Here is a 23564-nt window from a genome sequence, read left to right on the forward strand (position 1 = left end):
TCGGGAGAAGAAAAAGCTATGGAGGAAAGCCTACACAAATCCAGAGTGGAGTCTCTAAGGCGAATGGATGGTGCCCTGCACACCTCCTTCAAGCAACTCCTGCAGCCAAGCTGGTGCCTAACGTACTGCTCTGCTTTCCTTGGGACCATATAAGCCAGGCTGAGAAGGGGGTCTTGTTCTCTAGGCAGCCCTGAACCCCCAAACACACTGTCCAGGCTGGCAGGACTGCTAACACAGCAGTTTCAGGGGGAGGGATGAATTCAGACCTGTGTATCTAAATCTCTCCAATGTGTAATATGTAAAACAGAAGTGCTGCTTATATCATAAAGGTAAAGGTAAAGGTAAAGGTACCCCTGCCCGTACGGGCCAGTCTTGACAGACTCTGGGGTTGTGCGCCCATCTCACTTAAGAGGCCAGGGGCCAGCGCTGTCTGGAGACACTTCCGGGTCACGTGGCCAGCGTGACATCGCTGCTCTGGCAAGCCAGAGCTGCACATGGAAACGCCGTTTACCTTCCCGCTGGTAAGCGGTCCCTATTTATCTACTTGCACCCGGAGGTGCTTTCGAACTGCTAGGTTGGCAGGCGCTGGGACCGAGCAGCGGGAGCGCACCCCGCTGCAGGGATTCGAACCGCCGACCTTTCGATCGGCAATTCCTAGGCGCTGAGGCTTTAACCCACAGCGCCACCTGTGTCCATATCATATATCATACATCAAATAAAAAGTATTTAGAATATTTGTCTTTTGAAGAAAAGATCACCAAGTATCCGATGGCCCCTTCAAAGCTAATGAAAGTCCTGTGCCTGGAGCTTTGGGGGTGCAGGACCAGGAAAGCTTCTGCCACCATGATCCTTCCAGTTGGGATTCAGGCCTCATCATGCAACAGAAACTGTCCTGGTTGTGCTGCGTGATGATCTCTGATGGGCTAGAGTCTGAGGGGAAAGCTGTTTCCTGGTTCTGCTGGATCTCTTAGCGGCTTTGGAGACCTTTGACCATTGTATCCTTCTGAACCCTCTAGAGGTGCTGGGGGCCCTGCTCTGCAGTGGTTCCCCTCCTTCCTCCTGGGCCATGTCCAGAAAGTGGTGTTGGGGGATGAGTGTTCAGACCCCTGGGCTCTCACTTTTGGGGTGCCTCAGGACTCCATTCTCTCCCCCATACTTTTTACTATCTATATGCAGCCACTGGGAGAGATCATCAGGCCGTTTGGCTGGGTGTTCACCAGTATGTGGATGATGCCCAGTTCTTCCTTTCTTTTAAATTGGAACTAGTGAAGATGGTGAATGCCCTGTGTGTCTGTTTGGAGGTGGTTGGAGGATGGGTGGCGGGTAACACATTGAGGTTGAATCCTGACAAGACAGAAGCACTGTCCCTGGGGGACAGGTGGCAGGCAGACCCTACCAACCTGCAGACTGTGTCACTAGAGTGGTCAATGCTCTGGGTACCTCCTGCTTGGTCTACTGCAATGCGCTCTACATGGAGCTACCTTTGAAGGTGAAACAGAAACAGCAACTAATTCAGAATGTGACAGCTGGACTAGTAACTGGGAGCAGCCGCCTAGACCACATATCACTGGTCCTAAAGGATCTTCCCTGGCTCCCAGTGCATTTCCAAGCGCAATTCAAACTGATGGTGTTGACCTGTAAGTGGCATGGCTGCATTTTTCAGGAAAAGAAAATTGTTGATCTAATGTATAGAGATCATTCCTAGTCTATTGGTTCAAGAAGGTTCTGTTGGTTTTACTCTGTGTGAGTCCAAGCTGATGTTTTCTCTAGCTGGAACATTTTAGCTGATAAGGGAGTTTCCTTTCTGCTGAGAGCAGGTGGTGGGATCAGTTGTTATGAGATTATGCTGAACCTTCCTTATTTTGGGAACCAGAAGAAGCTGGCTTAAACTGGAGTGAGCCAGGCTTGTTATCCAGTCCCAAGGTTACTCTGACATTGAATGGTTTATAAATTACAGTATTGAAAGGTGCCTGTGTCACGGCTAAAATGGCCGCTGTTTCTTTAATGCGAATAAAGCTGGGTCAGCATGACTCAGCGGTCTGCACCAAGTTGTATATATAAGTGAGAAATGTTAGTTTGTTGCTGAGGCTGGTGTTTGGGTTGGTTGGTGCTGGTGTGTGGAGTTATTCAGTCGTGTTTTGCACAAAGACTTTTAAGAATAAAACTCTGCAAGGATATTCTCGTGGACTCTTTTTGTGCCGACAAGGGTCCGAGGACCAGGCTGAAGAGGCAAAGGGAGGTCAGAACCTTTTCCTCCTTTTTTTTGCTTTTTACAAACACTGACAGGTTATGGGCCCAGTGTTTCTGAGCATGTGCAGAGTGCAAAACGACTGACAGCATCTCAGCAGGGAGCTGGTGAGTCCTGGTGGTGTATGGAGCCGGTGGCTGTGCGTTGGAGCAGTTGGTGGCAAGCTGTAACTGTCTGCAGCGACGCTGGAGCAGCTAGGATCTGAGGACCAGAAAAGCACTCAGCGTCGGCTACTGGAACAGTTTGAACTGCTAGAGGACCACAGTAGGCGACTCACAGAGCGGCTACACCAGTTGCAGAGCCAGGCGGGACCTGAGGGCCAACAGAGGCAGCAGCTAGAAGCCGGTGAGTGCCAGCCAGGACCATCTAGTGGGACTCTAAAGAGAGAGTCTGGAGAGTTTGCTGGAGGCCCCACAGAAGGGGCTCAGCAAGCACCAGCAGAGATGGCAGATTTCCAGTCTTCCCAAGTTGTAAATATTGGGGGAGGCATCCCTTTTGAACTTCTCTCAGAAAGCAACTGGCTGAGTTGGTCAATTAAAATGCAGCAGTTGTTAAGGAGAGATGGACTATGGGACTGTGTTGAAACTGAGGTTTTGAGGACTGACTCTGCTGAGAAAAAACGGCTAGATGAAAGGGCTCGTGCCCAAATTATGCTGTGTTTGAGCAACTCTCAGTTATTGCATGTAGCAAATGCCAGCACAGCGTTTGAGTGCTGGAATTTATTAAGGGCAATGCATGTCAGAGAAACTGCTGGAACTATAATTTCTCTGACCAGAAGGCTGTTCAGGACTGTTATGAAAGAAGGTGAGAGTTTGGCAACTCATCTTCAAACGCTGAAATCTCTGTTTCTTCAACTACAGCAGAGAGGTAAGCGTTATGATGAGACTGACCAAACCTACATTATTCTTTCAAGTTTGCCTGAAAGCTGGTTGCCCGTGATTAACAGCATGGAGAGTATGCGTCCCCGAGATCTGACCCTTGAGTATGTGGTTGGAAGATTGACCGAAGAAGCAGAAAGAAGGTCAGATAAACAAGCTGAACTCCAAGAGCGGAGGAGTTACAGTCGAGGGGGCCAGCAGCAGACTCTGCCAATGGAGCAACGCCAAGGTTTGGACTTGGCCATGGCAGTGAGGAGATGCTATAGATGCAACCAACCCGGGCATCTCCAACGTCAATGCAGGGCAAGACTTCCAGGAGACGACGTGGAGCAGAGACAGCAATCAACGCAGAAACGTAAGCAGAAGGGGTTCTCTTCAGAGAAGAAGAACACGCGTTCTGCTCAGTTTGTTTCTGCATTTTCTCGAGAGGAGAGGAAGATACCTCGAGGAACATGGTTGCTGGACTCTGGGAGCAGCAGGATTATCTGCAACAGTCGGGAGGACTTTAAGACCCTGGGGAAGCCAGCTGATGGAAAAGACTCAATTTATCTTGCTGATGGTCGTAGAAGCAAGATTGATGGCCAGGGAACATGTTTCCTGCAGTGCTTGAACACTACTCTACCAGAGACTCTGTTTGTCAGCAGTTTGGACTATTGTTTGCTGTCTGTAAGCTGTTTGATTAATGCAGGGTATAGTGTTAACTTCACACGGGATGGCTGTCTGATAAAGAATGGAACGCAGGTATGTGGCCATGCAAAGTTGGAAAATGGGTTATATGTAATGCAGGACAAGCCTGTTAAAGCAGCCCAGGTGGTTCAGGATAATTTGCCAGTTCATAAGGGGTGTGTACATGAACTGCACAGAAAACTGGGTCACGCCAATTTCCGTGTGCTTTCAGAGATGCAAAAGGTGTGCAAGAACCTAAAAGTAAACAGCTGTAACTGTTTCCTAGATTGCAATGTATGTAAAATGGCCAAATCTAAGAGGAAGCCTGTGGCTTCTAAAAGTGACAGAGTATCTAAAGAGGTTTTAGAACTTGTCCATTGTGACGTGATAGGCCCTTTTCCACAGAAGACTGAAGGAGGCGCCAGATATGCTTTTCTGGTAATTGATGATAAATCACGTTTTAGTTGGTTGTTTTTGTTAAAGCAGAAATCTGAGTGTTTCCCCACATTCAGAGAATGGGTTGCCCAAGCTGAAAAGCTCTTCGCTCGCCCTGTTGTGCAGTTGCAAACAGATAGGGGTGGAGAATTTCTGAACAAACGATTTGGGACATGGTTGCGACGTAAGGGGATCACTCATCGTTTGACTAACCCTTATAGCCCTGCTGAAAATGGTCTGTGTGAAAGACGTGGGGCTGTAATACAGTCAGTAAAGGACTGCCTGCTAGTGGATGCAGGATTGGGTCACAACCATAGGCTGTGGGGTGAGGCTTTTCTGACAGCGAACTTTTTGATTAATAGAACCTGGTCTAGCTCTACAAAAGATATTCCTTATCGTGTGTTGTTTGGGAAAGAACCAGAGTGGACAATGCTCCATAACTGGGGTGCTTGGGCACATGTAAACATCCCCAAAGCTCAGCGCCAGAAAGGGGGTGCTAGAGCGCAGAGACTGCGGTTTGTGGGATATCAGTCCTATGGCAAAGGGTGGCGTTTCAATTTACGCCCAGGACGAGTGGTTCTGTCACGAAGTGCAGACTTCGCTGACCAGGACAGATGGACTGTGATCCATGCCAACCCAGATTGCCTACTGCCCCTGCAAGTAAGAGAAGAGGCTTCTTCTCAGCCATTGGCAATGCAGGAGCAGGAGGAGGAGGAGGCACAGATTTCCCCAAAAGATGTGGCAAAAGATAATACTTCTCTAGAGGAAGAGGAAGAAGAGCCAGAGATAAGGGGGGAAGAAGAAGTAATAGTGCCTAGGCGCTCCCAGCGTTCAAACAAGGGTGTACCTCCTCAGCGTTTGACCCTAGGAGGAGTGAGAGTATGTAATGTGAGTTGTGTGGAACCACAAAGTTATAATGAAGTCTTAGACTTACCCCCTGGGGAACGTGCTTTGTGGGAACAAGCTATGAAAGAAGAAATGGACTCTTTTAAACGTAACAAAGTGTTTGAGGTCATAATGCCGCCACCTGGTGGCAGAGTGGTGTCATGCAAGTGGGTTTACAAAAGGAAAACCCTTGCATCTGGGGAACCACGTTTTCGAGCCAGATTAGTAGCCAGAGGGTTCACTCAGATTAAAGGGGAGAGTTATGATGAAGTGTTTTCTCCCACTGTAAAGAGTGAAACTTTTCGCTTAATGCTTTCCATTGCTGCTGTAAGACAACTAGCAGTGCACCATTTTGATGTTGATGCTGCATATCTGCATGCAAATTTAGACCATGAAGTATTAATGAGACAACCCCCTGGGTTTGAAGAGGAGAATGGTGCAGTCTGGCGTTTGAGAAAGGCTGTTTATGGTCTCAAACAAAGTGGAAGGTGTTGGAACCAGTGTTTAAATGAAGCCCTTGTAAAACTTGGTTTTAAAAGGAGTGTGGCTGATCCATGCCTGTACACCAAGGGATCAGGCAACAAATATCTAATGCTCTTAGTCTTTGTTGATGATTTGCTTGTGGCAGGGAGTTCCACAGATGAGATCCAGAAGCTCACAAGTCAACTGGAAAAGAGGTTTAAGCTTAAAGCCTTGGGGCCTGTAAGCAATTACTTGGGAGTAGAAGTAAGGCAGGAAGCTGATGGAAGCTTCCTATTGAGTCAGAAGGAGAAAATTCTTCGTTTGATAGAGCAGTTTGGCATGGAAAACTGCAAGCCAGTTCAGACTCCCATGACACCAGATTTCCCAAAGACAGTGTGTGATGATAAATTTGATCAGCCTGAGTTGTATCACTCAAAAATAGGATCACTGTTATATTTAAGCCAGTGGTCAAGGCCAGACATTGCATGTGCTACAAATGTTCTGAGTCAACGTGTATCTAAACCCAGTACTGCTGATTGGTGTGCTTTGAAAAGGCTTATCAGATATCTAAAGGGGACATTAAATGTATGTTTGAAGATATCTAGTACACAAGACGAAAAACTAGAAGTATTTGTTGATGCGGACTGGGGAAGCTGTGTAGCTACCAGAAAATCTACAAGTGGAATGGTTATGATGTTTGCCAATTCCATAATTGGGTGGAGGTCAAAGAAACAAGGATTTGTTGCAACCTCATCCTGTGAGGCAGAATATGGGAGCCTGTCGCTAGCATGCAATGAAATCATGTGGTTTATACAGATACTAAAAGATCTAGATTGTAAAGTTGATTTGCCTATCCAAGTGTATGAAGATAGCCAATCGTGCATTGCATTAGCGGGCTCGGAAATAATGAAATCCGCATCAAAACATATTGCTATCCGTCATGCGAATGTTAGAGATTGTGTACAGAATGGGGTAATCAAACTGGAGTATTGTCAATCACAAGATAATGTTGCTGATTTGTTCACCAAGCCTTTGCCAGCAATATGCCATAATGAACTGATGACAAAACTGGGTTTATGTGTATAATGTATGTATGTATTGTTTCTGTTGGGGTTTTTCGCATTTAAAGAAACAGAAGGGGTGTCACGGCTAAAATGGCCGCTGTTTCTTTAATGCGAATAAAGCTGGGTCAGCATGACTCAGCGGTCTGCACCAAGTTGTATATATAAGTGAGAAATGTTAGTTTGTTGCTGAGGCTGGTGTTTGGGTTGGTTGGTGCTGGTGTGTGGAGTTATTCAGTCGTGTTTTGCACAAAGACTTTTAAGAATAAAACTCTGCAAGGATATTCTCGTGGACTCTTTTTGTGCCGACAAGGGTCCGAGGACCAGGCTGAAGAGGCAAAGGGAGGTCAGAACCTTTTCCTCCTTTTTTTTTTGCTTTTTACAAACACTGACAGCCTGGTCCCACTTCCTATTCTGCTATTCTCTACTCTGCTTGTGTCTTTCTTACCCAAGTGCTGTTTCGCTATGCTATGTTAGGGTTTTACTGTAAATTCAGTTTTTGGATTCTTATGCTTCTTTGCCTTCAGTAGTAAATTTATCTGCTGAATGGATTTTTTGCTGCCTCTGAGTGTTTTTTTCTACTCTGCTAACTATATGTCAGTCTTGGAGATCATTATGGAGGAGCAAGATCTGTGACCTAAAGCCCTCAACCGCCTTGGCCCTGTAGACCTGAAGGAGCATCTCCACGTCCATCCTTCACTCTGAACACTGAGGTCCTCCTCTGAGGTCCTCCCTGCAAGAAGTGAGGGCACAGGGAAGCAGGCAGAGGGCCTTCTCGGTGGTGGCGCCCACCCTGTGGAATGTCTTCCCTTCAGAGGTCAAGGAAATGAACAACTATCTAACATTTAGAAGACAGCAGAAGGTAGACCTGTATGGGGAGGTTTTTAATGTTTGATGTTTTACTGTCTTTTTTGTGTACAGTGGTACCTCAGATGACATACACTTCAGGTTACAGACTTCGCCAAACCAGAAATAGTGCTTCAGGTTAAGAACTTTGCTTCAGGATGAGAATAGAAATCAGGCTCCGGCACTGCGGCAGCAGCAGGAGGCCCCATTAGCTAAAGCGGTGCTTCAGGTTAAGAAAAGTTTCAGGTTAAGTACGGACCTCCAGAACAAATTAAGTACATAATCTGAGGTACCACTGTACTGGAAGCTGCCCAGAGTGGCTGGGGAAACCAAACCAGATGGACAGGATGTAAATACTACAATCATTCTTATTACATTGTGATTTTTTCTAGTTATTTTGGAATTTGTACTGCAATATCAGCTTATGAAATGTTATAGGTGGAGAAAATCACAGGGTTGCGGTAAACGGTAATCCCACCCACAAACTCTCATTCACATACAGTGTGTAAATTTGGGAAGGTCACAGACCTCACCTGTGCTAATACTGGCAGTCTTTGGCCTGCACAGGAACACCCGGTGTGTAGAGCCTCCAGCCCCAGGCACTGTCTATCATGAAAATGGGTCCTTTGACTGGGAAGATTCCTGCAGTCGCTGTCATCGGATGATGAAGGATTGTATCTCAGCTTGTCAGTCACTCTGACACTGCCTACAAAGAATAAGAGGAACAGAAATGCTTTTGAGGTGCAACTTCTGTATCAATCCTGAGAGCCATTCCATGGACTCTGCACCCCTGTTTCTGAGGACAGGTGTACATTATCCTCATCCTCAGCGGAAAAGACAATAAAGATGGAAGCCTGAGAGAGAGGAAAAGGTTTCTGGCTGCTTCCTGGGTGGGATTGCGGAAACCAAGAGCCGCTTCTGAGAAGGCCTCCCCCCTCCCCTCTTCCTCTGGGGATTTCCTCTCCTCTCCAGGGGGACCAGTGGCTGGACTGGGCAGAATGGCTGTGTCTGGACAGGGCAGGGGCTTATGGGGTGGAAGGAGGATGGAGCTTGCAGGAAGGAAGGAGTGGCGGGACTGAACCCCCCCCACTTTCCAGGGATTCCTCTCTGGTCGCCCTGAAGAGGGGGTCGATTCCTGGGCGGGAGAGAGAGTCCAAGGCGGCCCCTCCAGAGATTCCCCGAGGAAGCCACAACGGAGACGCCCCCTCCCGCAAGACTGGTCTTCCTATCTCCCACCCACCCTGACAATGCTGCCCTTCCCTGCCTCGGGGATGCCCCCTCCCTTCTCCCCCCACGTTCTTGACCCCCTCCCCCCACGTCCTCTCCAGCCGGAGGGCCCCCCCAAGAAGAGCCGGGGAGGGACAGGGGGGGGGTCTCTATCCCTCGTGCCCGTTAACCCTTTCGTGGTCCACCTCTCTCTACGCGGAGCCCCTAGCGCTCCAGATATTCCCAGCGGGCGCCACGATGGAGACTTCTCCCCAAAGACTGGTCTTCCTATCTCTCTCCCCCCCCCCCAGTGCTGCCCTTCCTCGACCCCCTCCCTCTCTCCCGGAGTTTCCCCTGCACTCCGGTGCAACTGGCCCCTCACCCTGCTCGCCCCATCTCTCCATCCTAGGGCCCCCCAACAGGAGCAAGGGAGGGACATGGTGTCTCTATCCAGGCGTCTCTCGCGCCCCTTTAGCTTTTCATGGGCCGCTTTTCTCCGCACGGAGCCAGGAGGAACGGGGCGAGGGGTCCGCCCTGCGAGGAAAGCCCCCTTCGAAGCACGCGTGGCGGGATCCAGGCCCCACGGAAGGCGCTTGGGGGAGCTGGAGGGCGTCTCTGTGTCCTTATCTCCCCCCTTCCCCATCCCGCGATCCTCTACTCCCCTCTCCTTCTCCTCCCCCCCCGCGACCCCTTTACCTCTTTGTCCTCGCTCCCGATTCTCCTTACCTGCAACATCCACGAGGGGGGGTCCCCTGCCTCCTCCCTCCCCTTTCCGAAAGCGCCCCCCCCCCGAGCTACGGGGCAGAGCAGCAATTCGGAGTGGAAGCTCCACTTCCTAGAGAAGCAGGCAGAGTTGGAGGGGGCTCACCCCCCCCCCATTCCTGTAGCAGAAGCCGGATTGGAGGAGGAGCAATGTATTGGGGGAGGGATTTGGGATTGTGTGGGCGGGATGAGAGAAGGATGTGCTGGGAGGGGAGGGAAAGTTTTGAGCGTGGGGGGGAGGAGGAGGAGAGGAAATCCCCCCCCCCCGTCTTCCTTCTGGGGATCAGGAGAGGGGGGAGGGGCTGATCCCGACAATCCAACAGCGAAGTCACAAAATGCGTTCTGCATGGAAATCAGATCAGACTCCGAGTTCCTGTTTTGGCAACATGACAAGTCTGTCTGTCCGTCGGGATCCCTGAGGATTCCTGCTCCCTGCCTTTTCCGGCCAGCCTGAGAGATCCCTGGAAAGGGCGGATTTCTTGACTCCAGAATCCATCACCGCAGACCCCTTTCATTCAGGCCTAGAGATCTGCTCTTTGGACAAGTCTGCTTGCATCATGGGGATCACCAATGGATCATATGAATCATCACTGGATCATCCATGATGTCATACCCGTCTCAGGGGGGGGGGGCTCAGGAAGAATCTCCTGCCACGTGACTGGGGGAGTCTGGGGGCTGACGGGGGTCAGACAGGGCTGCTGTTTTGCTCTCCTTACTATTTCAGCTTAGGTTTTCCTGGCAGAAGTTACATTTCATCAAGAAATGGGTGGATTCATTGAGGAAACGGGGCTACGTTGCAAAGAGGCAAATGTGTCTACTTTGTTACCACCCAGGGAGTTGTGTTGCAAAGGCCATTTGCAGAAAGGCTCTTATTGTATCACCTGCGGCTACATGCCGGAGTTTTGGTCTTTTTGCGGAAATGTGTCTGTGTAAATGCGCTCATCCTTGTGCATTTATAATGGCAAGACATTAAATCCCATGAGATCCACAAGCACCAGAACCGTAAGCCCACATAGGAGTCCAAAAGCACAGAACGAAGCAGCCCTTTCTCTCTGTGTTGTTGGCTATGAAAAGCTGGATGTCCAACGACAACAAGATGTACAACAAGAACAAGAACATTGTCTCTGGGCAGCTTCCAAAAGAATAGAAGAAAACATGACCCAACATGAAATATTAAAAGCTTCCCGATACGGAGCTGCTTTTAGGAGTCTATGGAGGTTTGTCTCCTTGACATCTGGTGGAAGGGCGTTCCACAGGGCAGGCACGACAACTGAAAAGGCCGTCTGTAATGATACGGAAGGAGAGGGGGGGTACCTTTCCTCACCCCTCCGCCGCCCACCAAAGGGACCGATTCAGATGGTCCAACCCTGCCACTTAATGGATCCAAATGGTTTCCAGAGAGTGGTAGGGGATGTTTTATCCCATGCTGATGGCCTTTCAGCTGATTCCCTGGTGGCCCGCTGGAATGTGGAGTTAACCAGGGCTATTGACTATTTGGCTCCAAAGCGCCCTCTCCGATTGCATGGAGCCCGGACAGCCCCGTGGTTTTCCACAGATCTGAGGGCAATGAAACAATCGTTGAGACAGCTAGAGCACCGGTGGCCGATAACCCATTCTGAATCTGACCGGACACGGGTTAGAGCTCAACGTCGAGCCTACCAAGTGGCGATAGTGACGGCGAAGAAGAATTTCTTTACCGCCTCTATTGCATCTGCGGAAAACAGCAGCAGGAGACTCTTTCAGGTGGTTCGCAATTTAGCGGAACCACCTGCAACATTGGGGCCCAGTACGGGCCACATGATCTCCTGCAATGATTTTGCAAAGTTTTTTGCAGATAAAGTCGCTCAGATTCAAGAAGAGGTAGACTCCATCGTGGGAGCAGGGCTGGGGCGGGAAAGTGCTAGAGTCCTTTCTAGTCAAGTTGTGTGGGATCAATTCCAATTTGTTACCCCCGAGGATGTGGACAGGCTGCTTGGACGAGTGAAACCAACCACTTGTCTCCTTGATCCTTGCCCATCCTGGCTTATAAAAGCTAGCCGGGAAGGACTGGGCGATGGGCTTTGTGGGGTGGTGAATGCTTCCCTCCGTGAGGGAGCCTTCCCAGACCCGCTGAAAGAGGCGGTTATTAAACCGCTTCTTAAAAAACCATCTTTAGATGCGGCCACGATGGCCAACTATCGCCCAGTCTCAAATCTTCCATTCTTGGGCAAGGTGATTGAGCGAGCGATTGCCGAACAACTCCAGGCATGCCTGGAAGAAGCGGACCATTTGGATCCCTTCCAGTCGGGATTCAGGCCTCATCATGGGACTGAAACTGCCTTGGTCGCACTGGTTGATGATCTCCAGCGGGATAGGGACAAAGGTGAGAGCTGTTTCCTAGTTCTGCGGGATCTCTCAGCGGCGTTTGATACCATCAACCATAACATCCTTCTGGACCGTCTTGAGGGGCTGGGAGCTGGGGGCACTGTCATACAGTGGTTCCACTCCTTCCTCCTGGGCCGTGTTCAGAAAGTGGTGGTGGGGGATGAGTGTTCAGACCCCTGGGCCCTCACTTGTGGGGTGCATCAGGATTCTGTCCTCTCCCCCATGCTTTTCAACATCTACATGAAGCCGCTGGGAGAGATCATCAGGGGATTTGGGCTGGGTGTTCATCAGTATGCGGATGATACCCAGCTCTACCTCTCTTTCAAATCAGAACCAGTGAAGGTCCTGTGTGAGTGCCTGGAGGCGGTTGGAGGTTGGATGGCGGCTAACAGATTGAGGTTGAATCCTGACAAGACAGAAGTACTGTTCTTGGGGGACAGGAGGCGGGCAGGTGTGGAGGATTCCCTGGTCCTGAATGGGGTAACTGTGCCCCTGAAGGACCAGGTGCGCAGCCTGGGAGTCATTTTGGACTCACAGCTGTCCATGGAGGCACAGGTCAAATCTGTGTCCAGGGCAGCTGTTTACCAGCTCCATCTGGTACGCAGGCTGAGACCCTATCTGCCCGCAGACTCTCTCGCCAGAGTGGTGCCTGCTCTGGTTATCTCCCGCTTGGACTACTATGTGGGGCTACCTTTGTTTTTTTTTTTAGAAATATTTATTAGGGTTTTTACAGAAAAAAAAGAAAACATCCAATAACAATATACAATATTACTTTGTTTAACAAAATTTCATATCCTCTTTGAACTTCCTCACGCCTCCCACTCCCATTTGCATCATTAATAAATTTTGTCCAGCAAATTATCATCTTATTTCCAAATTTTAAAACCGCTTAATTACAATAAAATTGTTCTCCTGCAAATTTGTTTTTCTTAATCTCTCTTCTCATCAGTTCCTAATCTATTTTAGTGATGGCCAATTATTTATAACTAAGCATCTTTTTTAACATTCCGATAAATCATAATGTTTTTGTAGATAAATCTTGAATTTCTTCCAGTCTTCTTCCATCCTCTCTTCTCCCAGGTCTCGGATTCTGCCAATCATCTCCGCCAGTTGCATATAGTCCATCAGTTGCGTCTGCCATTCTTCCAGTGTGGGTAGATCTTGAGTTTTCCAATTCTTAGCGAGTAGTATCCTTGCTGCTGTTGTCGCATACATGAAAAATGTTCTATCTTTCTTTAACACCTTCTGGTCGACGATGCCCAGAAGAAAGGCCTCTGGTTTCTTGGTAAAGGTATACTTAAACACCTTTTTCAACTCATTATATATCATTTCCCAGAAGGCCTTCACCTTAGGGCAAGTCCACCAGAGGTGGTAGAATGTTCCTTCATTTCCTTACATTTCCAGCATTTATTGTCTGACGAATGGTATATTTAACTGGGGTCATGTACCATCTGTATATCATTTTCATTACATTTTCTTTCAAAGCATTACATGCAGTAAAGTTCAACCCAGTGGTCCACAACCTTTCCCAATCCTCAAACATAATATTATGCCCAATATCCTGTGCCCATTTTATCATAGCCGATTTAACCATTTCGTCTTGTGTATTCCATTTCAACAGCAAGTTATACATTCTTGAAAGTACCTTAGTCTTAGGTTCTAACAGTTCTGTTTCCAACTTCGATTTCTCCACCTGGAATCCTAACTTTTTGTCACTTTTAAAAGTTTCCTTAATCTGAGCGTAGTGTAACCAGTCTCGCACTTTATCCTTCATTTTCTCCATACTCTGCAATTTCCAATTATCTCCGGCTTTTTCTAACAGTTCCCAATATTTTGGCCAGTAGGCTTCCATATTGGTTCCTTTTCGGGCCTTAGCTTCCAAAGGTGAAAGCCACCTTGGTGTTTTATTTTCCAGTAAGTCTTTATATTTAGTCCAGACATTAAACACTGCTTTTCTGACAATATGGTTCTTAAAGGCCTTATTGATCTTAACTTTATCATACCACAAATATGCATGCCAACCAAAAGCATTGTTGTTATGTGGGGCTACCTTTGAAGGTGACTCAGAAACTACAACTAATCCAGGACGCGGCAGTTAGACTGGTGACTGGGAGCGGCCGCAGAGACCACATAACACCGGTCTTGAAAGACCTACATTGGTTCCCAGTACGTTTCCGAGCACAATTCAAAGTGTTGGTGCTGACCTTTAAAGCCCTAAACGGCCTTGGTCCAGTATATCTGAAGGAGCGTCTCCTCCCCCATCGTTCTCCCCGGACACTGAGGTCCAGCTCCGAGGGCCTTCTGGCGGTTCCCTCACTGCGAGAAGCCAAGTTACAGGGAACCAGGCAGAGGGCCTTCTCGGTAGTGGCACCTTCCCTGTGGAACACCCTCGCACCAGATGGCAAAGAGAACAACAACTACCAAACTTTTAGAAGACATCTGAAGGCAGCCCTGTTTTGGGAAGCTTTTAATATTTGATGTATTATAGTATTTTAATTTTCTTTTGGAAGCCGCCCAGAGTGGCTGGGGAAGCCCAGCCAGATGGGCGGGGTATAAATAATAAATTATTATTATTATTATTATTATTATTATTATTATTATTATTATTATTTTTATTATTAGCACCCTTTGGGTTCGGTCAGTCAGCCAGTTACAAATCCACTGAGTGGTAGCATAGTCAAGTCTGCATTTTACCAGCTTCTTTACAAGAATATCATGGGGCACCTTGTCAAATGCCTTGCTGAAATCAAGGTAGGCTACATCCACTGCATTCCCTTCATCTACCAGGCTTGTAATTCTGTCAAAAAACGAGATCAGGTTAGTCTGACATGACTTATTTTTCAGAAATCCATGCTGACTATTGGTGATCACAGCATTCCTTTCTAGGTGCTCACAGACTGTTTGCTTAATGATCTGCTCCAGAATCTTCCCTGGTATTGATGTCAGACTGACTGGGCAGTAATTATTTGGGTCCTCTCTTTTCCCCTTTTTGAAAATAGGGACAACATTTGCCCTCCTCCAGTCTGCCGGGACTTCGCCTGTTCTCCAGGAATTCTCAAAGATGACTGCCAGTGGTTCTGAGATCACATCTGCCAGTTCTTTTAATACTCTTGGATGCAGTTCATCTGGCCCTGGAGACTTGAATACATCTAAACTAGCCAAGTATTCTTGTACTATCTCCTTAGTTATTCTGGGCTGTGTTTCCTCTGCTGAATCATTTGCTCCAAATTCTTCAGGTCGGGCATTGTTTTCTTTATCGGAGAAGACTGAGGCAAAGAAGGCATTGAGGAGTTCAGCCCTTTCTGTGTCCCCTGTTTGCATTTCACCATCTTCTCCTCTGAGTGACCCCACTGTTTCTTTGTTCTTCCTTTTGCTACGGACATACCCATAAAAGCCTTTTTTGTTGCTTTTAACCTCTCTAGCAAGCCTGAGTTCATTCTGTGCTTTAGCTTTTCTGACTTTGTGTCTACATGTGCTGGCTATTTGTTTGAATTCCTCTTTGGTGGTTTCCCCCCCTTTTCCATTTTTTGTACACATCCTTTTTTAATCTTAACTCAGTTAAAAGTTCTTTAGATAGCCACCCTGGCTTCTTTAGGCACCTTCCATGTTTCCGTCTCATTGGTATTGCCTGAAGTTGTGCTTTTACTATCTCCCTCTTAACAAACACCCAGCCATCATGAACTTCCTTTCCTTTTAGTATTACTGTCCATGGGATCTCACCCAGCACTTCCCTAAGTTTTATGAAGTCGGCTTTCTTAAAGTCAAGAAATTGAGTCCTAGTATGCTTGGCTGCTCCGTTCCGCTGTATAGTAAACTTCAGAAGAGCATGATCACTCGCGCCTAATGTCCTTCCACTTCTACCCCACTAACCAGGTCATCAACTTTGGTTAGGACCAGATCTAAAATGGCTATTCCTCTTGTTGCTTCTCCCACTTTCTGGACAATGAAGTTGTCTGCAAGGCCAGTGAGGAATCTGTTTGACCTTATGCTCTTGGCTGAGTTTGACATCCAACAAGTATCCGGGTAATTGAAGTCCCTCATTACTACTATCTCCCTTCCTTTTGCGTGCTTGGCCATCTGTTCCAGGAAGGCATCATCTATGTCCTCCGTTTGGCTTGGGGATCTATAGTAAATTCCCACAATGAGGTCTCTGTTATTCTTCTCTCCCTTTATTTTGACCCAAATGCTCTCACTTTGGCTTTGAGGTTCTAAATCTTGGATCTCTTCACAGGTATACACATCGCTGACATATAACGCCACTCCTCCTCCTTTCTTGTCTGGTCTGTTTCTCTGAAATAGATTGTATCCCTCCATTATTACATTCCAATCGTGGGACTTATCCCACCAGGTTTCAGTGATGCCTATTATGTCATATTTAGTTTGCTGTACCAAGAGCTCAAGCTCATCTTGTTTATTTCCCATGCGCATTAGTGTACAGACATTGAAGTCCATTAATCATTCCCCCGTGTCTCTTATTTAAGGATTTTTTCATCCCACCACTAGGTCTGCGTGCTGTTTGCTCCATTTGGTCTCTGACATTTGGATGATCATCTTCATCATTTGATAGACTCCTACCTTCAGGAGCACTGTCTCCCTCCCCGACATTAGTTAGTTTAAAGCCCTCCTGATGAGGTTTCTGAGATTTTTGGCAAAAACATTCCTCCCAACCGTTGTGAGGTGCAGCTCATCACTTGCCAGAAGTCCATCTTCAAGAAACTGCAGTCCGTGATCTAAGAATCCAAACCGTTCCTGTTTACACCATTTGCGAAGCCAGCTGTTCACTATTTCTTGCAGTGTCATTGGTTCCCACATGAACCAAAAGGAAGGGATATTTGTCAGTGGGTTTCATGATTCCTTGCAGTCGTTCAGTTACATCTTGGATCTTAGCCCCGGGGAAACAGCACACCTCCCGAGACATCTTATCAGGCCCACAGATCACTGCTTCTGTTCCCCTCAGTAGGGAATCCCCTATCACCACTACATGCCTCCTCTTAGGTTTGGTCGGGGTTCTTCCGTGAGCTGTTCAAAGCCCCGCGATGACAGGGTGAGCTCCCGTTGCTCGGTCCCTGCTCCTGCCAACCTAGCAGTTTGAAAGCACGTCAAAGTGCAAGTAAATAAATAGGTACCACTCCAGCGGGAAGGTAAACGGCGTTCCCGTGCTCTGCTCTGGTTTGCCAGAAGCGGCTTTGTCATGCTGGCCATATGACCCGGAAGCTGCACGCTGGCTCCCTCAGCCAGTAAAGCAAAATGAGGGCCGCAACCCCAGAGTCGGCCACGACTGGACCTAACGGTCAGGGGTGCCTTTACCTTTAATAGGAGTTTTTATAGCCTTTGGAGGTACAGTGGTACCTCGGGTTAAGAACTTAATTCGTTCCGGAGGTCCGTTCTTAACCTGAAACTGTTCTTAACCTGAAGCACCACTTTAGCTAATCGAGCCTCCTGCTGCCGCTGCGCCGGCGGAGCACGATTTCTGTTCTCATGCTGAAGCAAAGTTATTAACCTGAGGTACTATTTCTGGATTAGCGGAGTCTGTAACCTGAAGCGTCTGTAACCTGAAGCGTATGTAACCCGAGGTACTAGTGTATACATTTGGTGCTGTGACTCGGATAAATTGAGGCTTTCTATGAACCCACCCAGCTGTGGGTGCCTCAACTGAGGGAGCAGTGCCCCCCCCAGCTCTCTGTGTGTCTCAGGCAAGGGGGGGCTGCTCTGTGTGTTTTGCTCGCAGTTAAATTGCACATTTGGGGGGGGGGAGCTTTCTTTTTGTGTGTTTTGCATTGACGCTTTTGTCTCCAGCTCAGCCAGGGGAGCTGGGCTGGAGGGCCAGCTCTCTCTCTCTCTCTCTCTTTCTCTTTCTCTCTCTCTCTGTGTTTGTGGACCCCCCCTCCCCGGCATCAGTGGACTGCCAGCTGTGGGTGCCTCAACCAGGCAACAGCTGGCTCCCAGCTCTGTGAATGTCTATGTATTGTCTCAAGCTCAGCCAAGAGGGTTGTGGGGGGGGGGAGTTCTCTCACTTTGTGTTTTGCTTGAAGGCTCCTGTCCGGCTGAGGGCTGGGGCTGCAGAGATCAGGCTCTCTCCCCCCTTGGCACAACTGCGAGTTCTCTGCCCAGGACTGGCGGGGTGTGCAGCTGAGGGGGGCATTTATTTATGAGTCTTTTCTTTCTATAGGCTTTCTCACTGTCAGCCCTGCTGGCCACCAGTCTTTTCAAAAGTCTTTCCCCCACCTTTTATTTTATCTGCAACATGTCAGAAGGGCAGGGAGTCCCCCTTGTGTAACAACTTAAGCAGGAGGGCATAATGGGGGTGGTCACACTCACAGGAGGAATGGACTCCATTACAAGGCATGGTGAATAATTTTGGCAAATTCAAGCACAAATATGGTGGAGCAATGAACCTCAAACGACTAAGAACTCCCTGCTGCCCCCCCCCGGCTTGTGGGACCTGGGGCAAACCAACCAGGTCTTTTGAAGCGTGACCAAAAACCCTGGATGTTCGGAGCAGTTTGCATAGGCAGACTCCTGGGTAGCAGTCCTGAGAGAGAGCCCTACATAAGTTGAAAGGACAGTATTGCACCTCGCTGAGGATGCAGTGGGCACTGAAGGAGGCAAAAGTAATCAAACCCCAGAAGAAAGAGCACTTTTCCAGAGGAGAGGCAAAAAAGAAATAACTGACCTGGCCCCCCAACGGCTCCCATACCAGCCTTTAATTGGCCAGACCTAGGAGTTTTGATAGCCTTTGGGGGCATACAAGACCCGGACTCTGAGCCTTCTTCCCTTGGGGGTCCGCCAGCTGGTGTCTCCCCCCCTTTCACCCAGCCAGTCCATGACAGCAACAGCAGCAACATCAGTAAAATAAGTATGATAATAATATGAACACTGGTCCTCTGGTAGGAAGAATAAGAACTTCTGGGACTATGGAAAAGGACTATCTTCCCCAAACCCCAGAATAAGCAGGAGCTCTGAGGTTGCCCCATGGGGTTCGTGAGGGAAGATGGACCCCCAGGAGACTTCCCTGGTACCTGCAACCCATCCTTCCCCCTCTTGCAATAAGGCTTGGGGGAAAACTCCCATTAAATTACAGTATTTTAAGTGTTCTTCAGAACACGTAGGAGGCAGGGAGAAGTTCTAGTGAAGAAGCAGAGTTTGGAGATCATGCGGTGGTGGGGGTGAGAGGGTTTGGTGCATAAACCAGTCTGACACTCACATACAACCCCTTCTTGAATGCTTGAGTAGAGCAACTCCAGGGCATGAGCCAAGTAGCAGCAGGGTAGGGGCCATGTGTAGAGCAAGTTCCACACTGAGGTCAAAAACACACACAGAGGCAGCAGGACTTCTTCCATAATACTTTACTTAGATTTCTTTTTTTTTAATTTTTTTTATTGGTTTTAATTCGTTTTGCTACATCAAACATTAAAACAAACAAAAGAAACATACATAACACATACACACAAAAAAGAAATACATAAAAAAGAGAAATAATAATAACGAAAACAAAAGAAAAAACATCTCCTAACATAAGATACCAACAAATTAAATTACATTTACTAAATAACACACAACACTGATTGACTTCCCTTCATCTCAGTTTCAGAATATATTATATGATTTTTTATCTGCAGTTTCTTTTCCTCAAAAAACTCTTTACATCACAAATGTTACGTCGCACCTACTGTGATTTTTAGATTTTTGACCTCTGTTTCCATTTATGTCATAAATTTATCCCATTCTTTGTTAAACTTTATATCTTTTTGATATAAACTTTATATCTTATTTTCTGTGTCATTTTTGCCAATTCTAAATAGTCAAATAGTTTGGATTGCCACTCGTTTATAGTTGGGATTTTTGATGTTTTCCAATTCTGCGCTATTAGAGTTCTGGCAGCCACTGTCGCGTACTGAAAGAGTGTTTGATCTTCCTTTTTGATTTCCTCTCCAATTATCCCCAGCAAAAAGGCTTCGGGTTTTTTTTTATAAAGGTATATTTGAAGATTTTTTTTAGTTCATTGTAAATAGATTCCCAGAATTTTTTGATAGGCTCACACAACCACCACATATGATAAAAATCGCCCTCCTTGATCTTACACTTCCAACATAATTTATCACCAGTTTTAGATATTTTTTCCAATTTTAGGGGCATTACGTACCACCTGTACATCATTTTATACATATTTTCCCTGAGTGTTGTGCATGCCGAGAATCTCATACCTTTATTCCATAATGCCTTCCATTTATCAAACTCTATGTTATATCCAAAGTCCATTGCCCATCTCACCATTACCTCCTTCTTCATCCTTGGTGTCCCATTCAAGTAACAGGCTATACATTTTTGATAGGAGTTTTGTTTTACTTTCTAGTATTTCGATCTGGAATCTAGATTTTTTCTCACTTATCCCATTCTTTTTGTCTTCAGTCCATATAGAATTAATTTGGTGAAACTGGATCCATCCTGTCAATTTGTTCTTTATTTCTTCATAAGGCCTAATCCTCCAACCGGTCTCTGTTTTTACTAGCAAGTCTTCATAGGTCCATCTTTCTCCTTCGATGTTTGTTTTTTTTATTGTCAGGATATCAATTGGCGATAGCCACCAAGGGGTCTTCTGTTCCAATAATTTTTTGTTTCTTTCCCACACTTCCAGCAGTGGACCTCTAAAAATGTGGTTAGAAAAACCTTTATGAACCTTTCCCTTGTTACTTTACTGAGATTTCAAAGCATACAGTTCTCACTGGGTCCCCAGAAAGGTACAAAACTTTGCTTCTGAGAGCAAATCCAGTTTCAGCCGTAAAAAAATACAGCACACAGGATATCTAAGTCAGGCACACAAACCGGCAGAAGGGAGCAAGGGAGGAAAGAGGCTGGAAGGACACAGGGCAATGGAGGTGTGTGTGTGTCGCTTCCTGTCTTCTGGGAGGGAAGTCAGCAACTCGAAATCTGCAGGGGCTTCACAAAGCCAAGCTTTCTGCCGGCTGCTTCCAGGCAAATGAGCATCCCCGACACTGTGATCTGTGATGTGTTGCCATATCAATTGTTTTTGGAAGGTTATCACGATGTGGTCTAGAAACCACTTTGGACAATATATCGCCCAGCCCTAATCCTCACTGACCACCAGCAATCCAGATAAACCCTCACCCTTTCTCTATCAAAAGGTACTTTACATCTTAGATTATAATCACATTGTTTGACATTGCCTTCAATATTTCATTACTATACAGTTTTACACATAAATTCCAGAACTTCGCATACCCAACACGTGTTAATGACTGATTTCCTGCTGAGTTCAAGGCTGTGAAGAAAAGAGTGGACTCTGAGAGGAAGACATCCAACACTCCAAACATCTAAATGGGTTTGTCCATGTGAGAGTCCCTGGATGTTCCTTAAACACTCCATTGTAAATAAAGCACTTTTTGCAATCTTTTCATTTAAACTGCTTCTCCTCTGAGTTTGTTGTTGGTTTGTAGGGTTTCAACTCTTAAAGTTCTTCCTGTCCGTGAGTCTGTTGATTTAGAACTTCCACTAGGACTGAACCTCTATCAACTTTCCTGATATTGATAAGGTTTGTGTTTTGTGTGAGTTTGTTGACATAAATCAAGGGTTCCACTCTGACTGCAGCTCCTTCCCGCACTCCATACATTTAAACAGTTTCTGCCCTGTGTGTCTGCTGATGGTTTCTAAGATTTCCATTCTGACTGAAGCTCTTTCCGCACTCCATGCATTTAAACGGTTTCTCCCCAGTGTAAGTCCGTTGATGTGTTCTAAGGTTTCCATTATCACTAAAGCTCTTTCCACACTCCATACATTTAAATGGTTTCTCCCCTGTGTGAGTCCGTTGATGTTTTCTAAGTTGTCCATTATCACTAAAGCTCTTTCCACACTCCATACATTTAAATGGTTTCTCTCCTGTGTGAGTCCGTTGGTGTATATAGAGGTGTCCACTCTGACTGAAGCTCTTTCCACACTTCATACATTTATATGGTTTCTCTCCTGTGTGAGTCCGTTGATGTGTTCTAAGGTTTCCATTAAAACGGAAGCTCTTTCCACAATCCATGCATTTATATGGTTTCTCCCCTGTGTGAGTCCGTTGATGATTTCTAAGGTTTCCATTAAAACTGAAGCTCTTTCCACACTCCATACATTCATATGGTTTGTGCCCTGTGTGAATCCTCTCGTGTAATTTAAGGTCTCCATTCTGACTGAAGCTCTTTCCACACTCCAAACATTTAAAGGGTTTCTCTCCTGTGTGAGTACGTTGATGTGTTCTAAGGCTTCCATTATGACTGAAGCTCTTTCCACACTCCATACATTTAAATGGTTTATCCCCTGTGTGAGTCCGTTGATGTATATTGAGGTGTCCACTCTGACTGAAGCTCTTTCCACACTTCATACATTTAAATGGTTTCTCCCCTGTGTGAGTCTGCTGATGTAAACTTAAGTGTCCACTCTGACTGAAGCTCTTTCCACACTCCATACATTTATGTGGTTTCTCCCCTGTGTGAGTCTGTTGATGTATTCTAAGGGTTGCATTGCAACTGAAGCTCTTTCCACACTCCATACATTTAAATGGTTTCTCCCCTGTGTGAGTCTGTTGATGTATTCTAAGGCTTCCATTATCACTAAAGCTCTTTCCGCACTCCATACATTTAAATGGTTTCTCTCCTGTGTGTCCCCGATGATGTATATTGAGGTGTCCACTCTGACTGAAGCTCTTTCCACACTTCATACATTTAAATGGTTTCTCCCCTGTGTGAGTCTGCTGATGTAAACTTAAGTGTCCACTCTGACTGAAGCTCTTTCCACACTCCATACATTTATGTGGTTTCTCCCCTGTGTGAGTCTGTTGATGTATTCTAAGGGTTGCATTGCAACTGAAGCTCTTTCCACACTCCATACATTTAAATGGTTTCTCCCCTGTGTGAGTCTGTTGATGTATTCTAAGGCTTCCATTATCACTAAAGCTCTTTCCACACTCCATACATTTATATGGTTTCTCCCCTGTGTGAGTCCTTTGATGTGTTCTAAGGGCTGCATTGAAACTGAAGCTCTTTCCGCACTCCATACATTTATATGGTTTCTCCCCTGTGTGAATCCGCTGGTGTAATTTCCGTATCCATTATCACTAAAGCTCTTTCCACACTCCAAACATTTAAATGGTTTCTCCCCTGTGTGAGTCTGCTGATGTAAACTTAAGTGTCCACTCTGACTGAAGCTCTTTCCACACTCCATACATTTATGTGGTTTCTCCCCTGTGTGAGTCCGTTGATGAGTGCTAAGTGCATCACTCCGACTGAAGCTCTTTCCACATTCCATACATTTATATGGTTTCTCCCCTGTGTGAGTCCGCTGGTGTATATTGAGGAGTCCACTCTGACTAAAGTTCTTCCCACACTCCCTGCATTGGAATCCATTCTTGCCCATGTGACTCTGCTGATGTGTTCTAACTTTTCGACTATCAGTGAATCTTTTCCCACACTCCATACCTTTAAATGGTTTTTCCCCTGTTGGAGGTTGTTGATGTGAACTATGTGTGCTCATTCAATGAAGCATATTCTGCATGTCACACATTTTAATTTCTATTCCTAATGAAACTAAAAGTGCCCCATTCCCTGGAGTTCTGACTGTCTTCTCCATCTCCTTCTTCAGAGTGGGAAGAAAGGAAATCCTGTTTGGGTTTCAAGGAAGAGAACTAAGGGAAAGAAAATAAATCAAGCTCCATTAGCACCTTCTCCTATATCAACGCCTCCTACATTCCCCCACCTC

The 23564-nt window shown here is 46.6% G+C and overlaps 2 protein-coding genes across 5 annotated transcripts in view; both read right to left on the reverse strand.

Moving 5' to 3' along the window:
- The window catches only part of LOC309378580 (uncharacterized protein), a 163702-nt gene that overhangs the window by 65941 nt on the left and 74197 nt on the right, over positions 1–23564 (reverse strand). Inside the window, exon 2 of the mRNA XM_081926900.1 lies at positions 8015–8187. The gene's annotated coding sequence lies outside the window, so the exon portion shown is untranslated. The remainder of the gene's footprint in view (positions 1–8014; positions 8188–23564) is intronic.
- Positions 20255–23564, reverse strand: part of LOC309378673 (uncharacterized protein) — an 89050-nt gene continuing 85740 nt past the window's right edge. For 2 of the 4 annotated variants that reach the window (XM_081927187.1, XM_081927185.1), the window contains one exon: positions 20255–23490. In XM_081927187.1, the coding sequence (XP_081783313.1) occupies positions 21442–22863 (1422 nt within the window). In that variant the 5' untranslated portion in view covers positions 22864–23490 and the 3' untranslated portion in view covers positions 20255–21441. The remainder of the gene's footprint in view (positions 23491–23564) is intronic. The other 2 variants (XM_081927188.1, XM_081927186.1) reach the window with 1 other exon arrangement.

This window comes from Podarcis melisellensis (assembly GCF_964234715.1).
Source record: "Podarcis melisellensis genome assembly, chromosome: 10".
NCBI lineage: Eukaryota > Metazoa > Chordata > Lepidosauria > Squamata > Lacertidae > Podarcis > Podarcis melisellensis.